We start from the raw sequence: 22,234 nt of genomic DNA on the forward strand, positions 1-22,234 counted from the left end.
CATTTTGCTGATGATAGTGTATTATAGTTCAGTGTAATTCAAGAAAGACTAGAAACTGATTTACCTTTTTCCTTCATTTAACCCTAGTAATTAGTGCCATTTTCCCCAGAACCTTTGCTAAATAACTCCTCACTTTTACAGTAAGTCTGAGTCTTCTAATGATTTCACTTACCTTAAATATTAAAAAAGATTGTTGTCATTTTTCAGGATCTGCAGCTAAAGAATTTTTCACTAAGTCAAAACTACCTATTCTTGAACTTTCTCATATTTGGTAAGTGTGATGATTATTTAAAATAATTATTAATGGTAACTGTTTAGAAGGATGACAGCTACTTCGTAGACATCTAATAATTACTTGCTAGAAAGGTTAAGTAAAACTTCACTACCACATTAGTATGTTCAGTCCTGCTCATATTTATGCCAGTATTGCTTTAGTGGGTTTTAACGGGTCTGGGCTGGTACTATTTACAGGGCACTTCGAGAAAATTTAAAACTCTTCAGTTAGAAGCAATTTGAGTTTTTTATTGTCAAAAATGCATTCAAATTTAAATAATTAATTCCTTATCTATAATTATTTATTCATTTATGTCTAAGTAAATTTAAATAAAATAAACACATTCACATATTTTTAAATACAATTTGTGTTACACGATGACAAATTCAGCTTTGAGTTTGTGCAAATCTTCTATTTCATTGTATTCTGGAATTTGTACTGCATCATTGCATGCTATCATTACATGGCTTACCTCAGCAGGTGCTATCTTCCTTTCAGTGTAATGATTTCTGTTTCAGGTATTTTTCCCATTTAAAATAAATCCTGTTGCCTTAGCGCTATAATTTCAGTAGTATACTTTGCCAAAAATCTAAGGCCAATCATATTGTGTAGTGCTGTCTTAAATGGGTTAAAAACAGTGAGAAATAAAAGTCACTTTAAATGATCTGTAAACTCTTACTAATGAAGGCTCATCATCTTGAAGAGTAAAGCATGTAGTGCTAATATGAAGTGTTTAGTAGGATAAAGTGAATGATAAACTTTGCCCATCCAAGTAGCAAAACAGAAGCCTGTCTTTTGGAAATAAAATAACCTTTAGAAATTTTATTTATACCAAGTTTTCCTCCATAGGGAGCTGTCAGATTTTGATAAAGATGGTGCACTGACATTGGACGAGTTCTGTGCTGCATTTCATCTGGTAGTTGCTAGGAAGAATGGGTATGATTTGCCAGAAAAGTTACCTGAAAGTTTAATGCCCAAACTGATTGATTTGGAAGACTCAACGGGTAAGATACGGGTTCAACACAAATATCAGTATTTTAAGATTGTGGTCTAATTGTTACATTATATCAGCAGATATTTGTTTGTATGAGCAGAAAGCATTTGTCAATACGAAGTAAAGCATTGTGCAGTTTTTAGAAGTCTTAGTGCTCAAAGCTAATTTGAGCATGTACATATTTCTGTAGAGGGCAGTTATTTAGGAAAAGTACACATACACTATTACATTTGGAAATACTGACTGTGTCCTTTAAAGGTTAAGGAAAACAAAATTGTCACAGTATGGATTTTATTCATGACCAGCTATTTTATTCCAATTTCCCAATCCAGCTATACTTTAGACTCGCTTTCAAATGAATATGCTTTCTGTTCACCCTCATTTGTGAAAATACAGCATGAGTTTCTAAGTCTCGAAGGCACTTAGAAAATATTCCCAGATTCAATGCTAAGGGCAGGATAGGTCTTTAAAAGTGCAGGATCAGTACCATAGACTTTTTTTTTAAATTCAACTCCTGACTTGAAAGCAGATTTATCCTTCATTGTGTTGGCACCTAGTTGTTCTGCACATTGTCCTTTACCTTTGGGTACTCGCAGAAAAACCGCTGGATGTGTGAGTTCTGCTTGTTAATATGCGCCAAAAACTCAGTCCTATAACTGAAAAACAAACTACTGTTCCACGTAAAAGTGGTGTACAGGTACTATGATTTGCTAGAATTTTATATCTATTCACTAAATACTTCGAAGTATTCTTCATACTGTGTGTGTAGGTTGTCAAAGATTTTAATCTCAAAATTATTGATGAGTTCTTAAACTAGATACTGTATTTCTTATCTGTCCTTTAATAATGAAACCATTTTTTGTGGGAGTAGGTTTGCTCTTCCAAGGGCTGCCACTGAAGTGTTTTCAGTATTCATTTTGCGATGATGAAGATATTCATAAGAAATAGCTGCAGTTAATTGGTCTAATACCTAGCAAATGTCTAAAACCTTCCCATTCTCTCTATTTTTGTGTTAAAGTAGAGATCAAGCAAAAATCTTGGTAGTAAATGAAATAACATTTATTTGTATAAACCATTGTTACTAGGAAAAAAAGCACCAAAAAACCCCCAAAAACTCCACACCCAACCACTGTATTTGTACTTGATCTTCTATTACCTTTATTGGTAGTAGATTTCAGCTGAAGTTGTCTGGAAACTTTATACATCAGACACTAAACCAAAAGGTGTTATGTGTATGTTTACTGTTCTCACTTTACAGGCAACTTTGTTCATATAAAACTTCTGACTTATTTTCATGAGGTACAAAGTGGTCTTTCAACTTGAGGGAAAACTGCTTTTAAAAGTTTTTCCCTCTAGTATTAAAGGGAAGTTGCTCTGTTCTAGTGAATGTTAAAAGGTTACCTTGCTATGTAAGCCATGCTTAGAAAATATGAAAATCTGATTGATACTTTATTCTGCAGTTATTAAGAGCTACAATGGAAAAATTAAAGTTCTTGCAAACTTGTGGGGTTTTATCCAAATAGCTTTATTTTATTTATATATTATTTGGTCAACAGCATTGGAAATAGCTAATCTTCTCTAGCACATATGATTTTTCACCAAAACTTCTATGTTGAATAAAATACCTTAGACTAAGTTATTGATGTGGCTATAGTTTTATGTTTAATTACAATAGTCTAAATCTCCAGTATACATTTACTAATTTGAAAGTTAGTGATAGGTCTGTCTATTGGACATGCTGAATTATATGAGTTTATCTTAAGGACTGTCAATCAGCCTGGAAAGATGAACCAGTTAAATTTTGGTAATAGTATTTCTTTTTAGTTCCTGTAAAAGTTGTATTTCAATAAAGCTTTCTTCCAACAGTTGTCTTAGAAATAGAAGCTATAAAGTGTGACACCAGAGTGTCTTTTTGAGTGCACTTTTTGCACGGGATAAAACTTTGTCAAAGAAAGAAATGGTTGATGATCTTCTGCTGACATGCCTCAATATGAATAATGTGCAGTCAAACTGTTGAAGAAGATGAATTGCTTGGATGTCTTTGAAAACAATGTGCAAGATAGGAAACTTTATTTCAAAAGTGTTAACAGCGCCATTATTAATCCTGTTCCTTTGTTAGAAAGTTTCCCATTAATCTTCTGCACTATTCCTCTGCACTTGAAAAGTGCTGCTTTTTTCCATTTTGACTTTTGAACTAGTGGCCAGCAGAAGGAGGAGTAACAGAGGGCTCCCTGCCCCCTCTGGCTGTGTTCAGACTGGAGAGGAAGAAGTCTTGTGAGCTGCTCTGGCAGCCTCTCCCTCATCAGCCCCTGTGAATCCAGTATGTGACGAGCTGCAGGTGTTCCAAACCTGTTTGAGATATGGTCTTGCTTTACATCTGGTTTCATGACTAGAGATACGTATTTCTCTCACATGGCACAGACTTACTGTATTATTAAGTATTTGTACAGTTGGTTATTTTCCTAGTACAGCAGTACATCTCTACAGAATTGTAATTCCTTTGAACTCAATTTCATCTCTGTTAATAAAAGCTACCAACCTTTACAAAAGCTGAAAAGCAAGTTTTGCTCTTCTGTGAATTTTTGTTTGGCTTGCTGCCACAATGCCATTTCTTTGTAAGAAAAAGAATCTGCCATGCCTTATGTCTTACACAATTAATTTAACCCTTAAAATTTTCCATGGAATGTCTTATGCATGTTTTGTGGAGGTATTTGCAGAATTCTTTGAATTACAGGCAGCTGTATAGTCTATCCACAACAACTTTCAGCCTTATCTTTTGACTTTTAGTTCAGTTAGCTAGAGTACTGTCAGTGAAATGAGAATTTTGAGGTTTTTAACTTAATAGAAAATTTTTATTCTTATTACACTTCAGAGCAATTAACATGAAATATGTATTTCCAAAATATTGCCACGGATAATATTTTGGGCTTAGAATGTTATTATGTGTACAATGACCACAGCATGTTAGCTTGATTACTTGGTGACTTTATGACACCTTGATGTAACCTATTTTTATTGCTTTCCCTAGAGGAAAGCAGTACAAGATGTTAGGTGCTGGGCATAATTTTGGAAACATTACAGAAACAGCCTCATGTCTGGCTATTTAAAGGAAGTTTACATGACTTTTGAGATTCTGATGAGTTATGTTTTCTGTGTGGCTTTTTTCTTGTTAGTAGCACCTCAGTTGCCCCTGACCTCAAGGTGGCACAATTAATTTCTCTTCAGTGTTTTGGCTGTGCCTGTTGCTGTCTGGAGACAATAATGGGTTGTTACTTCTCAGAGGTACAGGTGGTCACCACTGACTGTTCAAGTATTCAACGGTTTTCAGTTCAATTTGGCATTGGATTTGTTATTAACTTCTTCTGAATGAAGATTGCCAGGCAGAATATTGTCTTAGCAGAAGAGAAGGCTGCAGAGTTCAGCTCTTTAGGAACCTGAAACCAATCCATTTTGTACATTTCAATTAACTTTTGGTACAACATCATCTTGTGGCAGTCATCTTCAATCACATACCCATGAAGCAGTCCTTTTTAATGATAATTTAATTAAACCAGTTTTTTCTTGTTTAGTATTCTGTCTTGTTCAGAGTTTTAATTCTGTGTACTGCTGATATCATGTTGATATGTCTAGCTACTTATCAGTCACTCTTTCAGCTGTTCATGTTACTTATACTCTGAACAGTTGTAATTGGAACTTTCAGGTTTTTTGAGGCTCTCAATGCCTTGCTTTAGCTTGCATTGTGCTATCTAGAATAGTAGACATTGTAAGCAGGATTTTGCTGTGTTAGGCAGAATGCTTAATCTGCTGTTCAGATTTACTTTGAAAGAAAACTAAACAGTGCCAAAGGACCATTTAGTAAGGGCAATGTGACAGCTACTAGATTTACTCAGCTTGCAAAATGTGAATGGAAACACCATTGTTCTAGTAAGGAGGCTTGAAACTAATATTCTTTGGGGACTAATCTAAGGGAATGGTTTTCCTAATGTGTTTTCAATTTTTTTTGTGTGTGTTTTCATTGAGATACTGGTTTTGCTCTGAACTTTCATGCAAGGAAGTATTTTGTTCTGTAACATGAAATGCTCAGTGCATATGATGTAATACATATTTACATATGATGTAATAAACATCCATTAACGAAATAGAAGTTATTTTCTCATACTGTAAGAAAAACTGTTTAATTCTATATGTAATCAAAATCTGAAAAAGCTATTTAAAAGCTGAAGTGCTGGGAGATAGCATGGTACAGAGTAATCTTCAAAGTCTAATTTTCAGAAACATCCTTAAAATAAGAGTAGTACCTGATAAACGGGGTATTGAACTTATTCAGAGTTGTTGAGTTTTTTGGGTTTTGTCTGCTGCTAAGTATTTACTTGAAAAAGATGAAAACAAAGGGTACTTTGCACTTTCCATGAGATGTGAGCAACTCTTCTAAAAATAAACTGAATGCAATTTATGATTTTTGTTTATAGTGATTCCTGTCGTTTCAGAAGTTGGGGAACAGACTGGTGAGGTAGGTTACTCCGGCTCTCCAGCAGAAGCACCTCCAAGCAAGTCTCCATCAATGCCATCGCTAAACCAGACCTGGCCAGAATTGAATCAGAGCAGTGAGGTTAGCACTTTTATCTAAGAGTTATTTCATTGCCAGTCAATAACTAAATTTCATATGCATCCATAATTTGTCGTAAGTGAATTGTTGATCACAAATCATGAAACAGCAGGACAATAGACACAAGAAGGTTTTCTGTTAAAATGTAAAAAAATTATTTTCGTTCTTATTTTTCTGTCTCGTTGCGAGATGAGGTACTATTTAAAACGTTGTCATTAATGGTGATTAAGCTTTATATTAATCACAAAATTATCTCATAGCCTGTTTTGGAAAAGCTGAATTAATTCCTGATTTTTTTTCATTTAGGGCAGGTTTTTGGTTGGGGTTTTTGTTACCTCTGAAGAAGTTTTTTAGCAAACACTTCTGCTAAACTACAGAATAAGTTTCTGACAGATCTGGACATTGAGACTTATTTCTGGAAGTGATTTTAGCCTGAAATATCACCAGTAATATAGAGAATTCATAGCCCTGGGTTTGTTTCAGAAGCAGAGACTCAGAGTTGAGTCTGAATCCAGCCACTGGCTAAATTTATTTAAACCTTAAATTGTTACTGTTATGTACTTCTGCTTCATCACCCTTAAGCATACATATTTGCTATGTAAGCGGTCTTCTGTAGTAATGCTGTATTTCGTCAGAATTTGAAAGTTAGCAAACAGTATTTTGTATATTATTTTTTCCCTACAAATGTCCATTGCTTAAAAGGCCTGTAAGGGATTGAGTCCTAGATTTTACTTGTTGCTCCGTTTTAACATTTTTGCCTCTGACTTAGAATAAACCCATGTTTTATTCTAAGAGCTACTTCAGATCCTCCAATGAGTTTCTGACTGCAGCCATATACAAAGATGATGTAGGCTTACTTTTCATTATGAGGGAGGAAAAAGTAATGAAATTTTCTTTTGAAAACTATTTTTGATTATCTGGGACTCAGTAGAAATTGAAAACTTGTTTTAACATGTAAGATAGTTCTGTCAGTAGCTGAGTCTTACCTTCTATTAAAAGAGCTTTTTGTGGATTTTTTTCTTTCTTCATTAGACTTCAAGTGAATAGAAAATTGGTAGTAGAAGATTTAGACAAACAAAAGGAAAGTCAGCATGAAGCGGAAAATAAGCACATTTTTAGGATTAAAGCTAGGAGCAGGGGAAGCTTCCTTCAGTTCTCAGGAGGGAAGGATTTTATAAAGTCTGCTGTTCCTCGTAAGGGCAAATGCTAGCCTTATAGTCACATCCTTACCAAATAAAAAAATGTTGGAAATTATTTAGTGATTCTTAGTTGTCCTGTTTGACCAAGTGACTCAAGACTGCTGGTAGGAAGCTATGTTTTAAGAGGGAGGTGGAGCAGATATTCATTCCGTTGTTGCTAAAAAGCTGTAAATGTCTGCATCTGCATTAAAATTTGCACAGATACATTCCCTTGTGTTTTCAGTAAAGATTTACTAAGCTAATCATTTGGTAACCTGCATGATAATTGAACAGATTCCTTCAGTGTCTAATGCAACTCAAAGAGTTGAATAGGATAATTCCACTAGTGGAAAAATGTGAATTACAATTCTGTCAGCCAGAATCTTGTCTTATGAAACTGACTATCCATTCACATAGATAAGGTGGTATTTTCTTTTTGAAAGTCTGCTAAAACTTAAGAGGTTTCAAAAAGTTCTCACAGTACTATACTACTGGATACTAACTATACTAAAATAAGAGTTGAACTAAATGTTTAGTTTTTTGTTCTAACACAAAGGAATTTCTGATTTTTCAGATGTGTTGCTGTGCACATTTCTTTCTTCTCAGCATTTTCTTTTCAGCATGAGTCAGGTCAAAGTCCTCAAGGTTTTAATTCCATGAAAAAATTTCTGGTATTGCTGCAGGCACCAGTCTAATTGTTTCCTCTTTCAACCTCTTATAAGTGTCATCAACAAATGAATTGTTTCTAAAATCTCTGCATCTTTTGATTATCTGTCATTCCAGGCAGTCTCATCCTGTTAGTCTCAAAACTGTTGGTTAGTCTGTTCTTGCTAGCTCATAGCTGATTTATAGAATGCAGTTGCCAGGCTGAGTTACTGGAGGCTCCCAAGTAAAGACCAAGGGATCAGTTTAAAACTTCAGAATAAAGAGCACCATGAAAATCTACCTAACTTTGATTACTATGTGCTTCACATTCTCATCTCTTCACTCATCACTTCTTTCTCACTTCAGACATCCTTTCCATCCAGTTCTCAAGGCTGAGCACTTAGTTCTGGAAGCTTAAAATAATTGAAAAGCCTACGCAATTTTTTTGTTGAGAACTGTCTAGTGTCATGCAGCCGTCATATTAGCTTTAACACAGATAAGGAGATTTGCTTTTAAGTTCACAACTATTACACCATGTTTCAAATGTCTTGATGTTCTGCTCATAATAGTTCAGGTTGCTGTGAGTTTTAGTTTCCTGTAATTAACCTTTTGAAAGTAATTTAAAAACATTTTTGCAGTGGTAGAAGACATACTTTAGCTTTAGCTAGCATGAGTTTTACCCTGTCAATGCTTTTAAATTTTGCAGAGTTTGAGATGCAGTCCAGTAGATTCTTAATATATCTAGCTTTCTTTTAACAAGGGAATTAGCAGTAGCTGGCTTCTGGTAGTATCTCAGGATGGAGCACAACAGCATATTTCCTAGAGCAGTCAGTTGGTGTTTATCTGTCTGTGTCCAGCTAGGGAGCCCAAGGACAAGTAATAAAGGTACCTGCAGTTTGGCTTCAGAGCAGTACAGTAAAATAGATTAAGCATCCATCTGTAACAAATAATATTCTACCATATATCTTAACTATAATGTAAGTGCTGTATGCCCTATGGAATTTTTAAAAAATTAACAATAGTTCTGTAATCAAATGGTCTGTTTGCCAGTCTCAGTAGTAACTGTGAAGCCACTGGCCAAATCAAGTTTAAAAGGGTAGTGGTAGACCTAAAATAAATATTAATATGTTTCATGAAAATGAGCAGCTGTGCAAATGCAAGAGGCCAAATCAGGAGAAAGGCTGTCAGAACTTGGCCATTAAATTTCTGACTTAGTAAAAACTGGCTCACTAACAGATTTGTGTATCTCCAAACTACTTGCAATGCTGCCCCTTCATGAAGGAGGGAGTGACACAGAGATGAACTGTTTAATATGGGGAGTATTAAACAGGGACAGAGCAGTTTGGAATCCTTACTAAAAAGGTTTTGTTAGATTCTGTCCATGAAGAGGATAGTTTTCTGTGTTAAATACAAACAAACAAAAACTTCAAACCAAGAGAAAACCACAACAAGAAAAAACAACCAGAAAAAATACCTGCGCCCATATGAATAATTCCATAATCTTTGCCCTAATTTAAAGTTTGAAATGAGGAGATAAGGCTCTTTTTCTACAAGAATTTTTACCACACGACAGCACTTACAAATTTAGTTAATATTTTTCTGAATTTCATCTGATTGTAAACAGTTATTTGGGAATTTCCTTAAGAAGTTATTTCTGAAATAACTGTTTTATACTTGGTTCACATACAGGCTTTTCAGTGAATATAGTTTGGTGTAGAGGAGAACATGAGATTAGGTTGGCTAACACCATATAGTTTGTCCTATATCTTCTGGAATCATTTAGATTTATTTACCTATAGAGATGGGACAAGAATATCACACACAGAATATTCTGAGTTGGAAAGGACCCACAAGGGTCGTAGAGTCAAACACCCAAGTAGTTTCCACAGCTAAACTAACATAACTTTTGTCAAATTTTATGAGCGCTAAATTTTTTTTTTTTTTTTTAGTTTTTGAAACATGTATTTGTAGTGTTTAAAACATGCTTGATATTTACTTGTTATTTTGCCAAAATATAACAAGTTCAGCATTCCTGGTGTGATTTTTAATCTGGTTTCCAGATCACAGACTAATTTAATGTATTTTGGTGCTTTGTTGATCCACTTGTGGCTGTAACTTGACTCAGTTTGCATGAGGATTCTTGACAGCCATGTATTGATACAGCATGCCCATATCTTATAAAATTGTTCAGAAATTGACTTATTTGCTCTTAGCAATCACAACAGTATGTTTGAATTTAATTCTTTGCCTTGTCAGTGATTTAGACTTGTGAAAATGCTCTTTTACAGCTTAGAATCACTTCTTGGGGGTTGCACTGGCAAGCTAAACTGGTGTGATTGGAGTAGTACTCTGCTCACTGTTCATTTGTCTGGGATTTTGTAAGAAAATCAGCATTTACCAAATATGTTTGAAACTTGGCAGCAACAAAGCTGAGGAACCTTTCTGTGGATTTTATGACTACAAATGCACACAATGTGTCTCTGATTTTTATACGAATAAAAGTATAAATATAATAAGTATAATAAAGTATACGAACGGCTTAACCAGTTCTTTTCCTTGTATGGTGTTCATTGGCAACCATGAACTCTGAAGGTACTTCTGGGTTGCCTGTGCACCTGTATCTTCATTAGAAAATCTGAATGTAAAGATTAATATTGACAGATAACAAACTTGGTTCCGAAACAATCTCAGACTGAAATAGAAATGCTTAATATATATTAGTGTGCTTCCCAAGTGACGTACTCTCCTGTGCAAATACAGTACTTTCCAGTGCAACCTCTGAACTACTATGCTAAATCTCCTCAGTGATCTTTTACTCCCATCTTCCTCATCATGCTGACTTCTCTCCTCTGTCTGTTCAGCAGTGGGAGACATTTAGCGAACGCTCTTCAAGCTCACAAACTCTGACCCAATTTGATTCTAACATTGCACCAGCTGATCCTGTAAGTCAATCACTTAGCTTGCTTGTTTGAAATTAATTTTATTAACACTGAATTTCCATTCATTGTATTTAGCTGTTATGCATGATTCCATGGACTGCATTTTGGGGAATGGTGGCAGGCTTCTCAGCTTGTTTGCTTATTTTCGGAACATAAATTTTCTACTACTGCTTAATCTCTGATTGCAAAGAATACTTTTTTTCCTGTTGATTTTGACCTAATACAACACTGCTGTCAAAATCTGTCATACACAAATAATTTAAACATAATGTTTTTTTGAAAAAATGTGTAAGTCAATGCAAGGGCCACGCCCTGTGATAAACCAGTTCTGCTGTAGATTTTGTCTTCGGTGTTGTTTTGGTTTTTTCAAGTTGCAGAGCCTGATTTGCACAAAACCAGTGCCAACTTCTGTGAAAAAAAGCTACTGGGCTTTAATGGGTGTGGTATTTCATATTCCAAGTGTTTTTACCAAGTTACTTATTAATAAGGCTTTTAGTAGTTCTCCAGCTAAACCTGTGGTGTTCTAAGGCTTTACTCAGTGAGGAGCGCTCTGAAGGATTATGTAGTTAAGTATCTTGCCAAGTTTGGTAGCCAGAAATAAACTACAGTGTTTCAAGTTCTGCTGGTTTTAAGCTTTTCAGCATGTGACATTAAAGCAGTTCTGAAATGCATTAGAAATGCAGTATTTAGCTGCTGCTTTCATCCTGCTTTTTTTACATCGTTAATTACCACTGAGTGTCCATTTTAATTTAATTAATTACAGTGTTGGTGTCCATGTGACTCTGTAACAAAATATTATAGGTGTACATACTACACATTTAACTGCTTTTACTGTTAAACCTGTCACTTCTGAAAAGATACAATACATAAATATACATACATTTTCAATACCTCAGAGCTCCAGTGTCAAAGCTAATTCTGATGTTCATGTAGAAATAGCATTTCTAGATGCTGAAAGCTAGAATTCAAACTGCACTATTCCCCATGCTCAGAATTAACCTTTAGCAAACTTCCAAAACAAGTGAAAATGTCCTATGTAAAGCAAAACCCAGCCTTCTTTGATCTGAGATTTTGTTTTAAATATACTGTATTTTTGTTTTAATGAGGTAAACAATGTAAATCAGTTTATAGTTGTTACTTACTGTGTATAATGCTTGACAATAACAAGCTATCACTGTCTTGTTTCCACAATAAGACTGTAATTTATTTTCACACATAATTAGCAAATGACAGGAATCTGAGGTTTGAATTTTTTCATATGTTGATAATCTGAAAAGTAGAGCAGTGATGGTATATGAAAAACTCTTGTACAGAGTATATGCTTCTGTGTAGATATAAAGAGAAATTCACTGGGAATGCAAGATTTTTTCCTGGCCAATCACATTCTTGAGTCCTTTTCTTGAAATGCTTATAGTCTAGAAAAGAATGGTGAGCATCTTTGTTACTTGCTAAGGTAACAGACTTTGGGGTAAGAGTCTTTGTTTTCCTTATTAAAATAAGAACAATTCATGACAAATTTTCATTTAGCTGAAGGCAAACTTTTTGTTTTAGGATTTTCAGTAGTGATGCATAGAAATGATTTATGGAACTACTGCTTCCCAAGAGGAGAGAAAATCAGCTTTCTCGAGCAGTTGTTAATAACTATCTAAAGAGTAAATTCACAGACCAGTTCTTTTTTAGTTGGAAAAGTAGCTGCTTTGGAGGTAAAAAGTAAGTGGAAAGAGTAAAACAGTAAATTTATCCCTTAGTAGGGGAGCATAATATGCCTTTTGTAGGTCAAAGTTGGTAACATGTTGTTTTATGTAAAATTAGGTTAATTATGTAAATTAATGCATTATGTAAAATCTATTTAACTATTTGAGGCATGACTTCTGTACAGCTGCACATTAGAGTGCAGCAGAGGTCTGAAGTAGCCGCAGCAGAAGTGATCTTTGCATGATAATCTCATTACAGAGGGGGAAAAAAGCAGTATATTTTAAAGTGGTAACTATTCCTAAAAGCTTCCTGCAACAAGAGTGTTTGAGCTGTGACTAGAAAGTGGTTTTGTTTGCAACAAGGGTAGTGAAAGTCATTGACATAGTTTCAGAAAATACCAATGTAGATGTATTACACCTAGTGAAATTGATCTACTTGAGTAGTCAGAACAGATTAAATTCTGATACAAGGGTAGTTTTGAAACTTCTTGTTATTTCTAGGATGGACTATAACTGGGGGTGTTCTTGTGCTGTCATTGGCTTACCCATTTGTATATTCTGAATATAGATGACAGTAAAAAATCCTCAGACAGCCATGAGGAGCCACTCAGCATTTTCAGGCTACTTCTGAGTTTTGAGATTTTTTTAAGGTGTCTGCAGTCAGTCTCCAAACCAAATGGAAATTATTGTCTATAAAGTACTTTAAATGGAGCCCCTGGTCTGAATGACAAATGCCTAAGTGTAAGGCTAATGCCCATCTAGAGGTATGTTCCATAGGGCTTATTATACTGAAGGTTAGAAGATTTTTGCTATTTTAAAGACTGCAGAAAATACCTGAAATTACAATGAAGTCCTATTTCATCAGGCATTACTCATACTGTTTAGAGAGGCCATTATTTTTTGAGGCATTGTAAGTAAAGTTGAGGAGTCAGTATTTAAATTGTAAAATTATTTTGAAGATATGCTCAAAGCACCAGATGTCTGATGTGCCAGAAATGGTGGAAATCTGGTAAAATTCAGGTCCTACTTGAAGTTACCTATAGAAACATATTCTAGTGCCCTTTAAAAGTAGCTAAGTTATCATTACAGAGACTACAGCTTAGGGAGTTTTTGTTTTATGGGTATATTCAATTCCCTGGAACTGTGCAGATAAACTAAATATGTGAAATTTTGTTTAAAATCCAAATTTCACATGGTGTCAGAGACTCCTAATAGAGTGATTTAAACTAGGTTAACATAACTGTGATCTCTTCCACAGGACACTGCAATTGTGCACCCAGTTCCTATAAGAATGACTCCAAGCAAAATCCACATGCAGGAAATGGAGCTTAAAAGAACTGGAAGTGGTAGGATATTTTCTCTTGCTACTAATTTGGGGAAGTATTGTACAATTAGAGTTGGCTTCACTTCCTTGAACATAGTTAGGTTGTTTCTTCACCAAAGATGAATATATCTGGAGTTGTAACGAGAATCATTACTGAGGTGCTCCGAGTTAAGAATTGCTGTTCAGGTAAGTGCAGAGATTGAATCAGCCATTTGCTACAGTGAGGATTTTACCATCTCTAGGAGATTGTTACTTGGAGAGTAGTTCGGGAGCATCATGATAAAAATTGGGTTTGGACCTCCAGGAGAATGTCTGGGTTACCTTGTTAAATACTGAAGGAGACTCAACATGGAGATCATAGCCTGCATTCATAAAGCTTGTTCTACTGCGGTCAGAAGTAGTGAATTTATTATTGGAAGCATTGGCAGGCCTTTTTTTAATACTCTGGCCAATAATAAGCAAGGTGGTTTGATACATTTTCTTGAGGAATAGAGGGATCTTAATTTACAGTTCTGTGCCAGTATTTCCTAAAGTCATGGAACTCATGCAGAGTCTTCAGCATAAGAGAATAAATAGTATCAACAACACATTTCTTTGGCCTTGTAAATAGCTGAAGATTCACAGCTCTTAATGCTGAGAAATTGAAGTTTTACATTGTAATAGTGTTATTTCTGAGTTAAAATACACCAATTTTAGTCTCAAGTGCAGCACTTAGAAAAGGGCAGAAAACCAATGTAAAGCTTTGGCACCAGAAATAAAGGCTAGATTGATTAAGTTCATTTATTTAGATTTGTTTCCCATCTAGATCATGCTAACCCTACTAGCCCACTACTTGTGAAACCATCAGATCTCCCAGAAGAAAATAAAATGAGTTCATCTGTAAAATTTACGGCTGGAAATACAGTTAGTAAGTATCAAAGTGCTTTCTGATCTTATTTCTTACATTACACAAAATGTAGATCTCATATATCCCTCAGTGAATGAAAACTGGCTGGACAGTAGCGGCTCTAAGATGAGATAAACTTATCCTAAGAACAGAAACATTTCTGATATAAAGTATGCATTAGAATTAGTAATTAAGAAAGTTCTACTGATGTCACTGGAGTTGTTTTTCTACCCTATGTGCTCAAGAAAGTTCATTTTTGTCAGCTCTTTTCCATCTTTCTGTTTTCTCTTTTAATCCTAGAATGAAAAATTTAATGTACATGAAGTGGAATTGACTAAGTAGCATTTGATTGTTCTTCCTCCAAACCATGTAACAACATGTTTTCTGAAAATGTGTGAAAATGTGTTGACCACAAAATTATCTGGTTTAGCTACTAAGAAAATATAACAGACGTCTACATTCTATTTTTAGTACAGCTTTTCAAGTGTTTATTTCCTTCTAATAGCCTTTTCAATTTTCAGTATCTCTTGTGTCCAAAGCATGTTGCATTATTTTGATTTGATTAGTCCACTTGTCTAATACTGAGAGAGGTCCAAGATTATATGTAGCCTGAATGAATCTCTGGAGTGTTTCTGAGATTCTTTTTTTTTGTTTTCTTCAAGGTGGGAACTTTTCTTCAGTAAAAACAAAGTTTAAAGAACTTGTTATTTTAAGTCCTTTGCATTAGTAAGACCAGAAGTATTTTGATTGGTTTGTAATACAGGAGGAATTTAGGAAGTACCTTCTTGCAGTGTTTTGCTTCTCTTGTGAGCTGTGTTTCAGTGGCACACTTCGTTCTGACCAGTGTCCTGACCATGTCTGAGGCTCACTTTTCAAGCAGAGTTCTGTTTTCACTAAGCAGTTGCAAAAGAAAGAATGAGCAAGCATGGTCTTTTAATGTGGATCTACTACTGTGTACAGGATCTAAGTTCGAGAGCCTTTTGGTGCTCTCTTTTCCTTGTCCGAGTGTAGCTTAATCTGTGCGTTCATCTGTGTACTGTACATACCCTTTCCTTTTTCTGGTTTCTAAGGTTGGTGACAATCCTCCAGCACATCTAAAATCAGGCATGTCCTACCCCTTGCTTTTTTTCCCTTGGATGTCCCTTACTCATGTTCACTAGGTTGTTGAATTGATGGAATCAAGTGTTTAAAAATTTATCGTTTATAAAACTGGTATTTTTTATTTTAAATACAATGTTACTGTCATTGTTTATTCTTCAGTACATGCCAGTAGTAACCAACAACTGATAGTGTTGGGTGAGTGGAGTTGGTTTGTATTTCATCCTTCAACTATTCAGACTCGAAGACTTTGAATCTTGACCAGATGATACCTTACAGGGAAGCAATACAAGGACATACACACCTTTCTTTAACAATACAAGTTGGATATTTGAAATTATTTGTTACTTTTGTCTGTTAGGGTATGCTAATGATGCAAAGCAAATATGAAACTGTACTTTCTTTTCCCAGCAGATGGTTACAGCAGTTCGGACTCTTACACTTCAGATCCAGAGCAAATTGGAAATTCTGTAACACGGCAACGGTCAGTAGAGTAGCAACTGAAAAAAATAAGTAAAAGGTGTTTAAAGAAGCGTGTTCTCAGCTCCTGGTTATTTGACAACTAGCTTACAAAATGATGGCAAAATAGATTCCTTACTTTAACACTCAGGAATCTGGAGACAGTCTGTTTTCTAATGCATTAACAATGTATGTTGCTTTTGTTAGTGTGTAAAATGAAAATTAAAAAAGGAAAGTTGTCTAAAAATTTGTTTGAGATTGGCCAATCGAGTGCTCCATGTGAAGCTCCATGTTCAGTCAAAAATCTTAATACTTTCCCCTTAAACACAAGGGAATGTAAGTACATGAGACCATGCTGTTACTTGAAAGCAGTTTTTTGTATTTTTAAAAATATCCATTAGGCATTATTGGAGAAGAATGTTACAACACTGTAGCCTAAAAGAAGAATTAAGCACAAATTAGGAATACCATGGCAGTGATTCAATCTCTTTTAATAATGGATTTATATAAAATAAAGAGCAGTCATAGGCCCAGTGCAAATGAAGGGATTGAAGAAAGCTATGCAAGCACAAAACAACTGCATCATTTCACATAAGAGAATGTGCTGTACTAGCTGGTGCTAATTGTTCCCATTAAATCTGCCTGAATAGGATTAAAACCAGCTATGCCATTAACCATCTTACAATCAGTTTCAGAGGTAAGTCTCAAAACAAAAATAATTAGGGTGACTTCAGTAGCAAAGAAAGATTTCCATTTGTCTGTCAGTACAGCAGCTTGAAAAATTCTTTCCTCCGTTGTTACTTAATGGAAAATGTGATTCTGTTGTGCTTTTATGTATGTTTTTGCACTATCAACATGATGGTTTCAACATGTTGTTTTCCTCTTTGGGTTGGGTTCTCTTGCTGAACTTGTGCTGATGAATGAAGCTTTCTGATGAGTTCCCACGTTATGGCACAGGGAGCTTCTGTCCTGACCTGTTAGTTGTGGCAGTATGCACACAGGAAATTTGTTGTCCCACTTACCCTTCTACTTCCTTCCACTGGCATCTCTTCTACCAATTGCAATTTTGTATAGAGATGATATTGTCCTTATTCCTACCATTAGTCAAAACTACTTCTTTGTATTTTCAATAAGCAAAAACTGACAAGGCTGTGTCAGATAATGATACTTCAGAATTGTCCTTAAACCACTTTCTCCTGTTTTTAATTCTACTTGTGGTTTTTTTTACTGTAGTAGCTAGAGGGATGACCCAAGGAGTCAGTATAATTAGATTCTCATTTCATCAGCCAGAGAGTTACACAGTGTTACAGAAGCATTGCCATAGAGAATATATTAAGAAAATAAACTTTTCTGTTGTGATAACTCAGTTTTCTGTCTGGACTTAAACATCCAGGAATTCCTGGTTTTGCATGTAATTTGGATACCTTTTACCTCTCCTAGTTTACATCTTAACAGTAGTTACAGAAGAATGTTGCAGAGGTCAGTCATAGAAAAGATTTTATCACAAGTTGAATAGAAAAGCAGCTGTATTCATGTCAGTGATTCAGTAAATCTGTCTTGTTCAAATTAGTTAGGAAGCTTCTGCAAACATTTTAAAAGGAATTGTACAAAAATTCCGTATACAATAAATCCCACTTAAATGGCACTTATTGCAGTAATTTATCCTTCTATCCTTTCTGCATGTGTTCGCCATGAATTTGCAACAGGTATCCACTAGATGGTGATCCTACCCAAGAATGACTCAAAATTTCTGAAGATTCTGCCAAGTACATAGATTTGGAAAATTTCAGGCAGAGAATTGAATTGCTGTCTCATACACTGAAATACTTCTTGAGCTCAATATACATGGAGGCAGGTCCAACAGAAACTCAATATTCTTCTTTTATGAAATTGAACTTACCCCATTTAACCTAAACAGGATGTTGCCTACATCTTAAAAATTATAGTGACTACCATCTGGATGGAATTACCATATTTAGTATTCTCTGTTCCTGAACTATCATTGTTTGGGATGTGTGTCAAGCTGTTGGTTTCCCAAACATAAATTACATGTGATAATACAAGAATAATTTGGATACGGGATATTTAAGTAAATGGAAATATAAAAACAGTTGTAAAATCAAAGAATACTGGAAGTTTAAAACTAATTTGGCAATCTTGAAAATGAGTGGCAATCAGGCTTTTTTACCTCTGTCAAATTTGGTTTTTTAATTGCATGCTTTGAAGAACTTTTGATTTTTAGTTCTGTTGTAGCCACCTAAAATCACTACAGAAGCTTATGTGTTTTGCAGATCACATTCAGGAACATCTCCAGATAATGCTGCACCACCACCACCCCCTCCAAGGCCTCATGCTTCTCATTCTCGGTCATCGTCTTTAGATATGAACAGATCCTTTTCAGTTACCCCAGGTACATATGCCGTGTTCTGAGTGTATATTATTTTTCAGCACGTGTATTCCTGAAGCAGACAATGGTTTTTTTCTCAGAGGAGCAATTTAGAGTTGGTTTTTAAAGCATTGCTTCTGCATAAAAATTTGAAAATGTTGTCACTCTTACTGTATTGTTTGTATTAAAATTTATATTGCACTTTACTTAAGTAGCTAATTTAGAAGTCAATTCTGAATTTTGGCATTCTAGTTTTTTGGATGAATGTGGGAAGCAAAGTCAAGAAAGAATATTCTGGCTGTATACCCACATCCAATGAATTGCATCTGCCAGTAAATTTTCAAGGGGAGTCTTTTTGGAATCAGATGTATTAGAGATGGGTATTTAGTATTTGACTTCAGAGGAAATGATTAAATGTCACTTCTCCTGTTCTGCTTAAGGAGTTTTATTGGACTTCTGACTTGTCAGTACTTTTAAATTCAGGATCACAAAGTATGAGAAAATCTTAAGAGCTTATAAAGAGGGGAAAAAAAAAAAAGACTTAAGATACTAAAACCAGAAGAGTGACTATGTCTGTACTTTGAGCTGGAACAAAGGAAAGGATAAGATCCATGTTCTGATTAATCCTGGTTTTGTCTGTTTGCCAGTTTGAAAGGAGGTGGCAATACAGTTATGAGCCCCAATGTGACAGGTTATATGTGGGCAAAATGCAACATTTCTTCATGTTGACAGTTAAGAAAATTTGATAGCACTGTAATGTACAAAGTAACAATCTTGGCCAAATGTGATGCATCTTTTACAGGACAGCAACAGGCTGGGGTTGTTGCCTATCCCCCTGCAGTGCCTCCAAGACCACAGCCTTCACAGGTGATCTCACTTCTGAAAAATCATATTCTAACTTGGTGCATTATTTTTATATAACTGAATTTTAATTTATTTCTAAAATGAGTATCATTGCTTGATATATTTTTGAAAGCACCAGGATGTGAATGATGGCAAAACTTAGACTATAGCCAAATGTTAGTATTTCCTGAATAAAAAAATGCTTCTAGTTGAACCAGATAGATAGTAGATACTGAGGAGGAATGAGTGCCTCTGGAGCTCTGAATTGTATAAAGGAAAGAAAAGTTACCCTTTCACATTTCATTATCTATTCCTGTTTAGTGCATAGACCATAACAAAGACTGCAAAAGCCATCTTCCAGAGTTTTGCAAAATAAGGGTTTGTCTTCTATTTGTCTGGCACAGGGTAGAATTTTATGTAACATGCATGCTCCCAAAAGGAGTGATTCCACTTCTTCATTTGTCACAGACTTGGTGATCTTTGCAGTCCCAGTCTGAGTGATTTCAGTTAGCTGATTTGGTAGAAAGCACATCTTGAAAAGGTTTGGTTTTTGTCTCAGCCAGCTGAATCCTTCAACTGCTGTGCAGATCTGACATGGGACAGATAAAATTTCTTTTCTTTTTTGTTTCTCACCAGCAGTTGCTTGTTAGAATCTGAGTTACCAGCAATTGAAGTCAGTCAGTGATTCAGAAATCATATACAAGGGTTCAGAAATTATCTGGAGGGATGAAAGGAGGGTACAAGGACAGACATAAGATTACATGCTTCCCTATGAAACTAGACAGAAAAAAATCTGTATCAGGCCCTCAGGGCCCAGCTGGCTCTGTCACAGCAGAAAGATCTATTGTTCAATGAGTCTAGCTGGTGCTGCATTACATCCCTCTTTGGTCTTACTCTCTGGATAATAGCATATCTGAACTTTCTTTTCTCTTAAATATTTCTCCATGTATGTCTTGCATGAGATGCACATTGTTCTACTGATGGGACATAAATTTTTGTCCACTAAAAAGGCAAATAATCTTTAACATTCTGTCCCTAAATGTTTTTGTTGTTTTATTGCAGGGTGCAGGTCCTCATGTGCATCGCCCAGTGGATGCTGAAGGCCTAATAGCTCATACCAGTACCTCACCTCAACAAATACCAGAACAGCCAAATTTTGCAGACTTCAGCCAGTTTGAGGCATTTGCTGTTTCAGGTGTAAACAAAGAGGAAGAAGATGAAATTGAAACTCACTCAGAAGTCTTGCAGGTGAGTAGAAAGGAAGATCTTGTCAATTTCGTTAATACCACCAACAGTTATGAGACTTTGTTAAAACCTATTTCTGCTGTTTTGTGTCAGTGGTGTGTTGTTTGTTGGGTTTTTGTTCTGTTTTGGTTTTTTATGATGTCTCAATCCATTGCTAGAAAGCAATTACATTGCACACTGCAGCACTTACTTAGTTATCACCAAACACCTAGGTAGAAGGAGTTGTTTTTGTATCAGTTCTTGATTATAATTGAAAAGATTTTTGTGCTTATTAGCATACATGGGCACAAACATAATTGCATTGGTGCATTTGAGACTTAGCACAGGCAAAACCTTCTTTCTGCTCATTCTTGCCAGCCTTCCAAATGACTAGCTGGTAATTTTTAAATCATGTCTTAATAAAGACAGGCCTTAATAAAGGAGATGACTGTCAAGTATTGTAAACATCTGCTAAAATTCCATTACTTTGCTTTTCTTCAAAGTCATTGGACAAACAGCTAAAGGAAATAGAGCTCTGGCGTCCTTCTATCATTAAAGATGTTTACAAAACCTTGTTTTCTGCTACAGACATAGGACTTAAAAGTTTGGAAGCCTTAGTGTTAATGTCATAGCTAGCTGCTATTGCAGAAATTACTTCTTGCTCTCCTTTCATAATTTATAGCTTTTGTCCAGATTGTAAGTTCTCTGGGACACTTCTGCATCCTCACTTGAAAAAGTCCTTGTGGTGCTTTTAAGTTCTCCCAGCTGTCAGCAGCATGTTCTTTCTTCCCGTGTTCAGGAAGGTCAGTGACACAGACCCATTTGAGCACTCTCCATGTACCTCATTGCAAAACCAGCTGTGGTAGCTTAAGCTGCCACTGAAAACTGCTTAGGTTAAGCTTGGTGATTGTTTTGCATTGAGGTGGATGGGGAACAGTCACAATGTGTTCCATTGGAGGGATTAACCTTTGGCAGTGACAGATAGATAACGGTGGTACTGTAATAGCAGAAACAGCTGTAGCAGTTTGTGATCAGGCCACGGCCTCTTTTGTGCTATACAGTGCCTCAGGACATGGGACTTGTGTTTCTAAATGGGAATTGAACTAGAGTTTTAGGTGTTAACTCTATTCACATATCAAAACACAGGATACTTTTTATTCCAGTTGTTGCCAAATGAAATATTTGTTAAGAAGCAGATTTCTAAATACAGTTTATATTCCTTTAGGTTGAAAAGCCCTCTGAATCTGCAAGTTCTCTTAGAGTTGCCAAAGCAGATGGAAGAGTTGACGACAAAGCACCTGCTAATGTCCCCACTAGTGCGGTATGCAAAGTACCCTTGGAAGAAGAGCGCAATTGTCTGATGTATATGACATTAAATGTCTGTTTTGATTTGCAACAGCAGTTTTATATGTGTCCAGTTGAACCCAGTTATCTTAGGCCCAGTAGGTGCTTGAAATAGGCATGTGTATGGTAAATTTTTGCAGCAGCAGATGATGATGATTAGATTTATTCTTGAGACAGCAGAAAATTAAGATACTTGTAACTTCAGAATTTTTAAACAGATCAAAATGTTTAGTGCAGAACTTGATTAACAGTAGCTTTTTATTTGGTTACAGACATATAATTACTGGGGGGAAAGTGTTCTCTGAGTTGCTGTGTGTTTACAGTACTCAGTTGTACGTGT

At 35.5% G+C, this 22,234-nt stretch overlaps 1 protein-coding gene across 11 annotated transcripts in view; it reads left to right on the forward strand.

Moving 5' to 3' along the window:
• Positions 1-22,234, forward strand: part of REPS1 (RALBP1 associated Eps domain containing 1) — a 61,386-nt gene that overhangs the window by 35,552 nt on the left and 3,600 nt on the right. For 3 of the 11 annotated variants that reach the window (XM_032102023.1, XM_032102019.1, XM_032102013.1), the window contains exons 7-17: positions 208-271; positions 1,124-1,278; positions 5,738-5,877; positions 10,559-10,639; positions 13,589-13,676; positions 14,460-14,561; positions 16,050-16,122; positions 18,389-18,507; positions 19,286-19,350; positions 20,389-20,574; positions 21,776-21,871. In XM_032102023.1, the coding sequence (XP_031957914.1) occupies positions 208-271; positions 1,124-1,278; positions 5,738-5,877; positions 10,559-10,639; positions 13,589-13,676; positions 14,460-14,561; positions 16,050-16,122; positions 18,389-18,507; positions 19,286-19,350; positions 20,389-20,574; positions 21,776-21,871 (1,169 nt within the window). The remainder of the gene's footprint in view (positions 1-207; positions 272-1,123; positions 1,279-5,737; positions 5,878-10,558; positions 10,640-13,588; positions 13,677-14,459; positions 14,562-16,049; positions 16,123-18,388; positions 18,508-19,285; positions 19,351-20,388; positions 20,575-21,775; positions 21,872-22,234) is intronic. The other 8 variants (XM_032102015.1, XM_032102014.1, XM_032102017.1 and 5 more) reach the window with 8 other exon arrangements.

The sequence above is a fragment of the Corvus moneduloides genome, chromosome 3 (genome assembly GCF_009650955.1).
Source record: "Corvus moneduloides isolate bCorMon1 chromosome 3, bCorMon1.pri, whole genome shotgun sequence".
Classification (NCBI taxonomy): domain Eukaryota; kingdom Metazoa; phylum Chordata; class Aves; order Passeriformes; family Corvidae; genus Corvus; species Corvus moneduloides.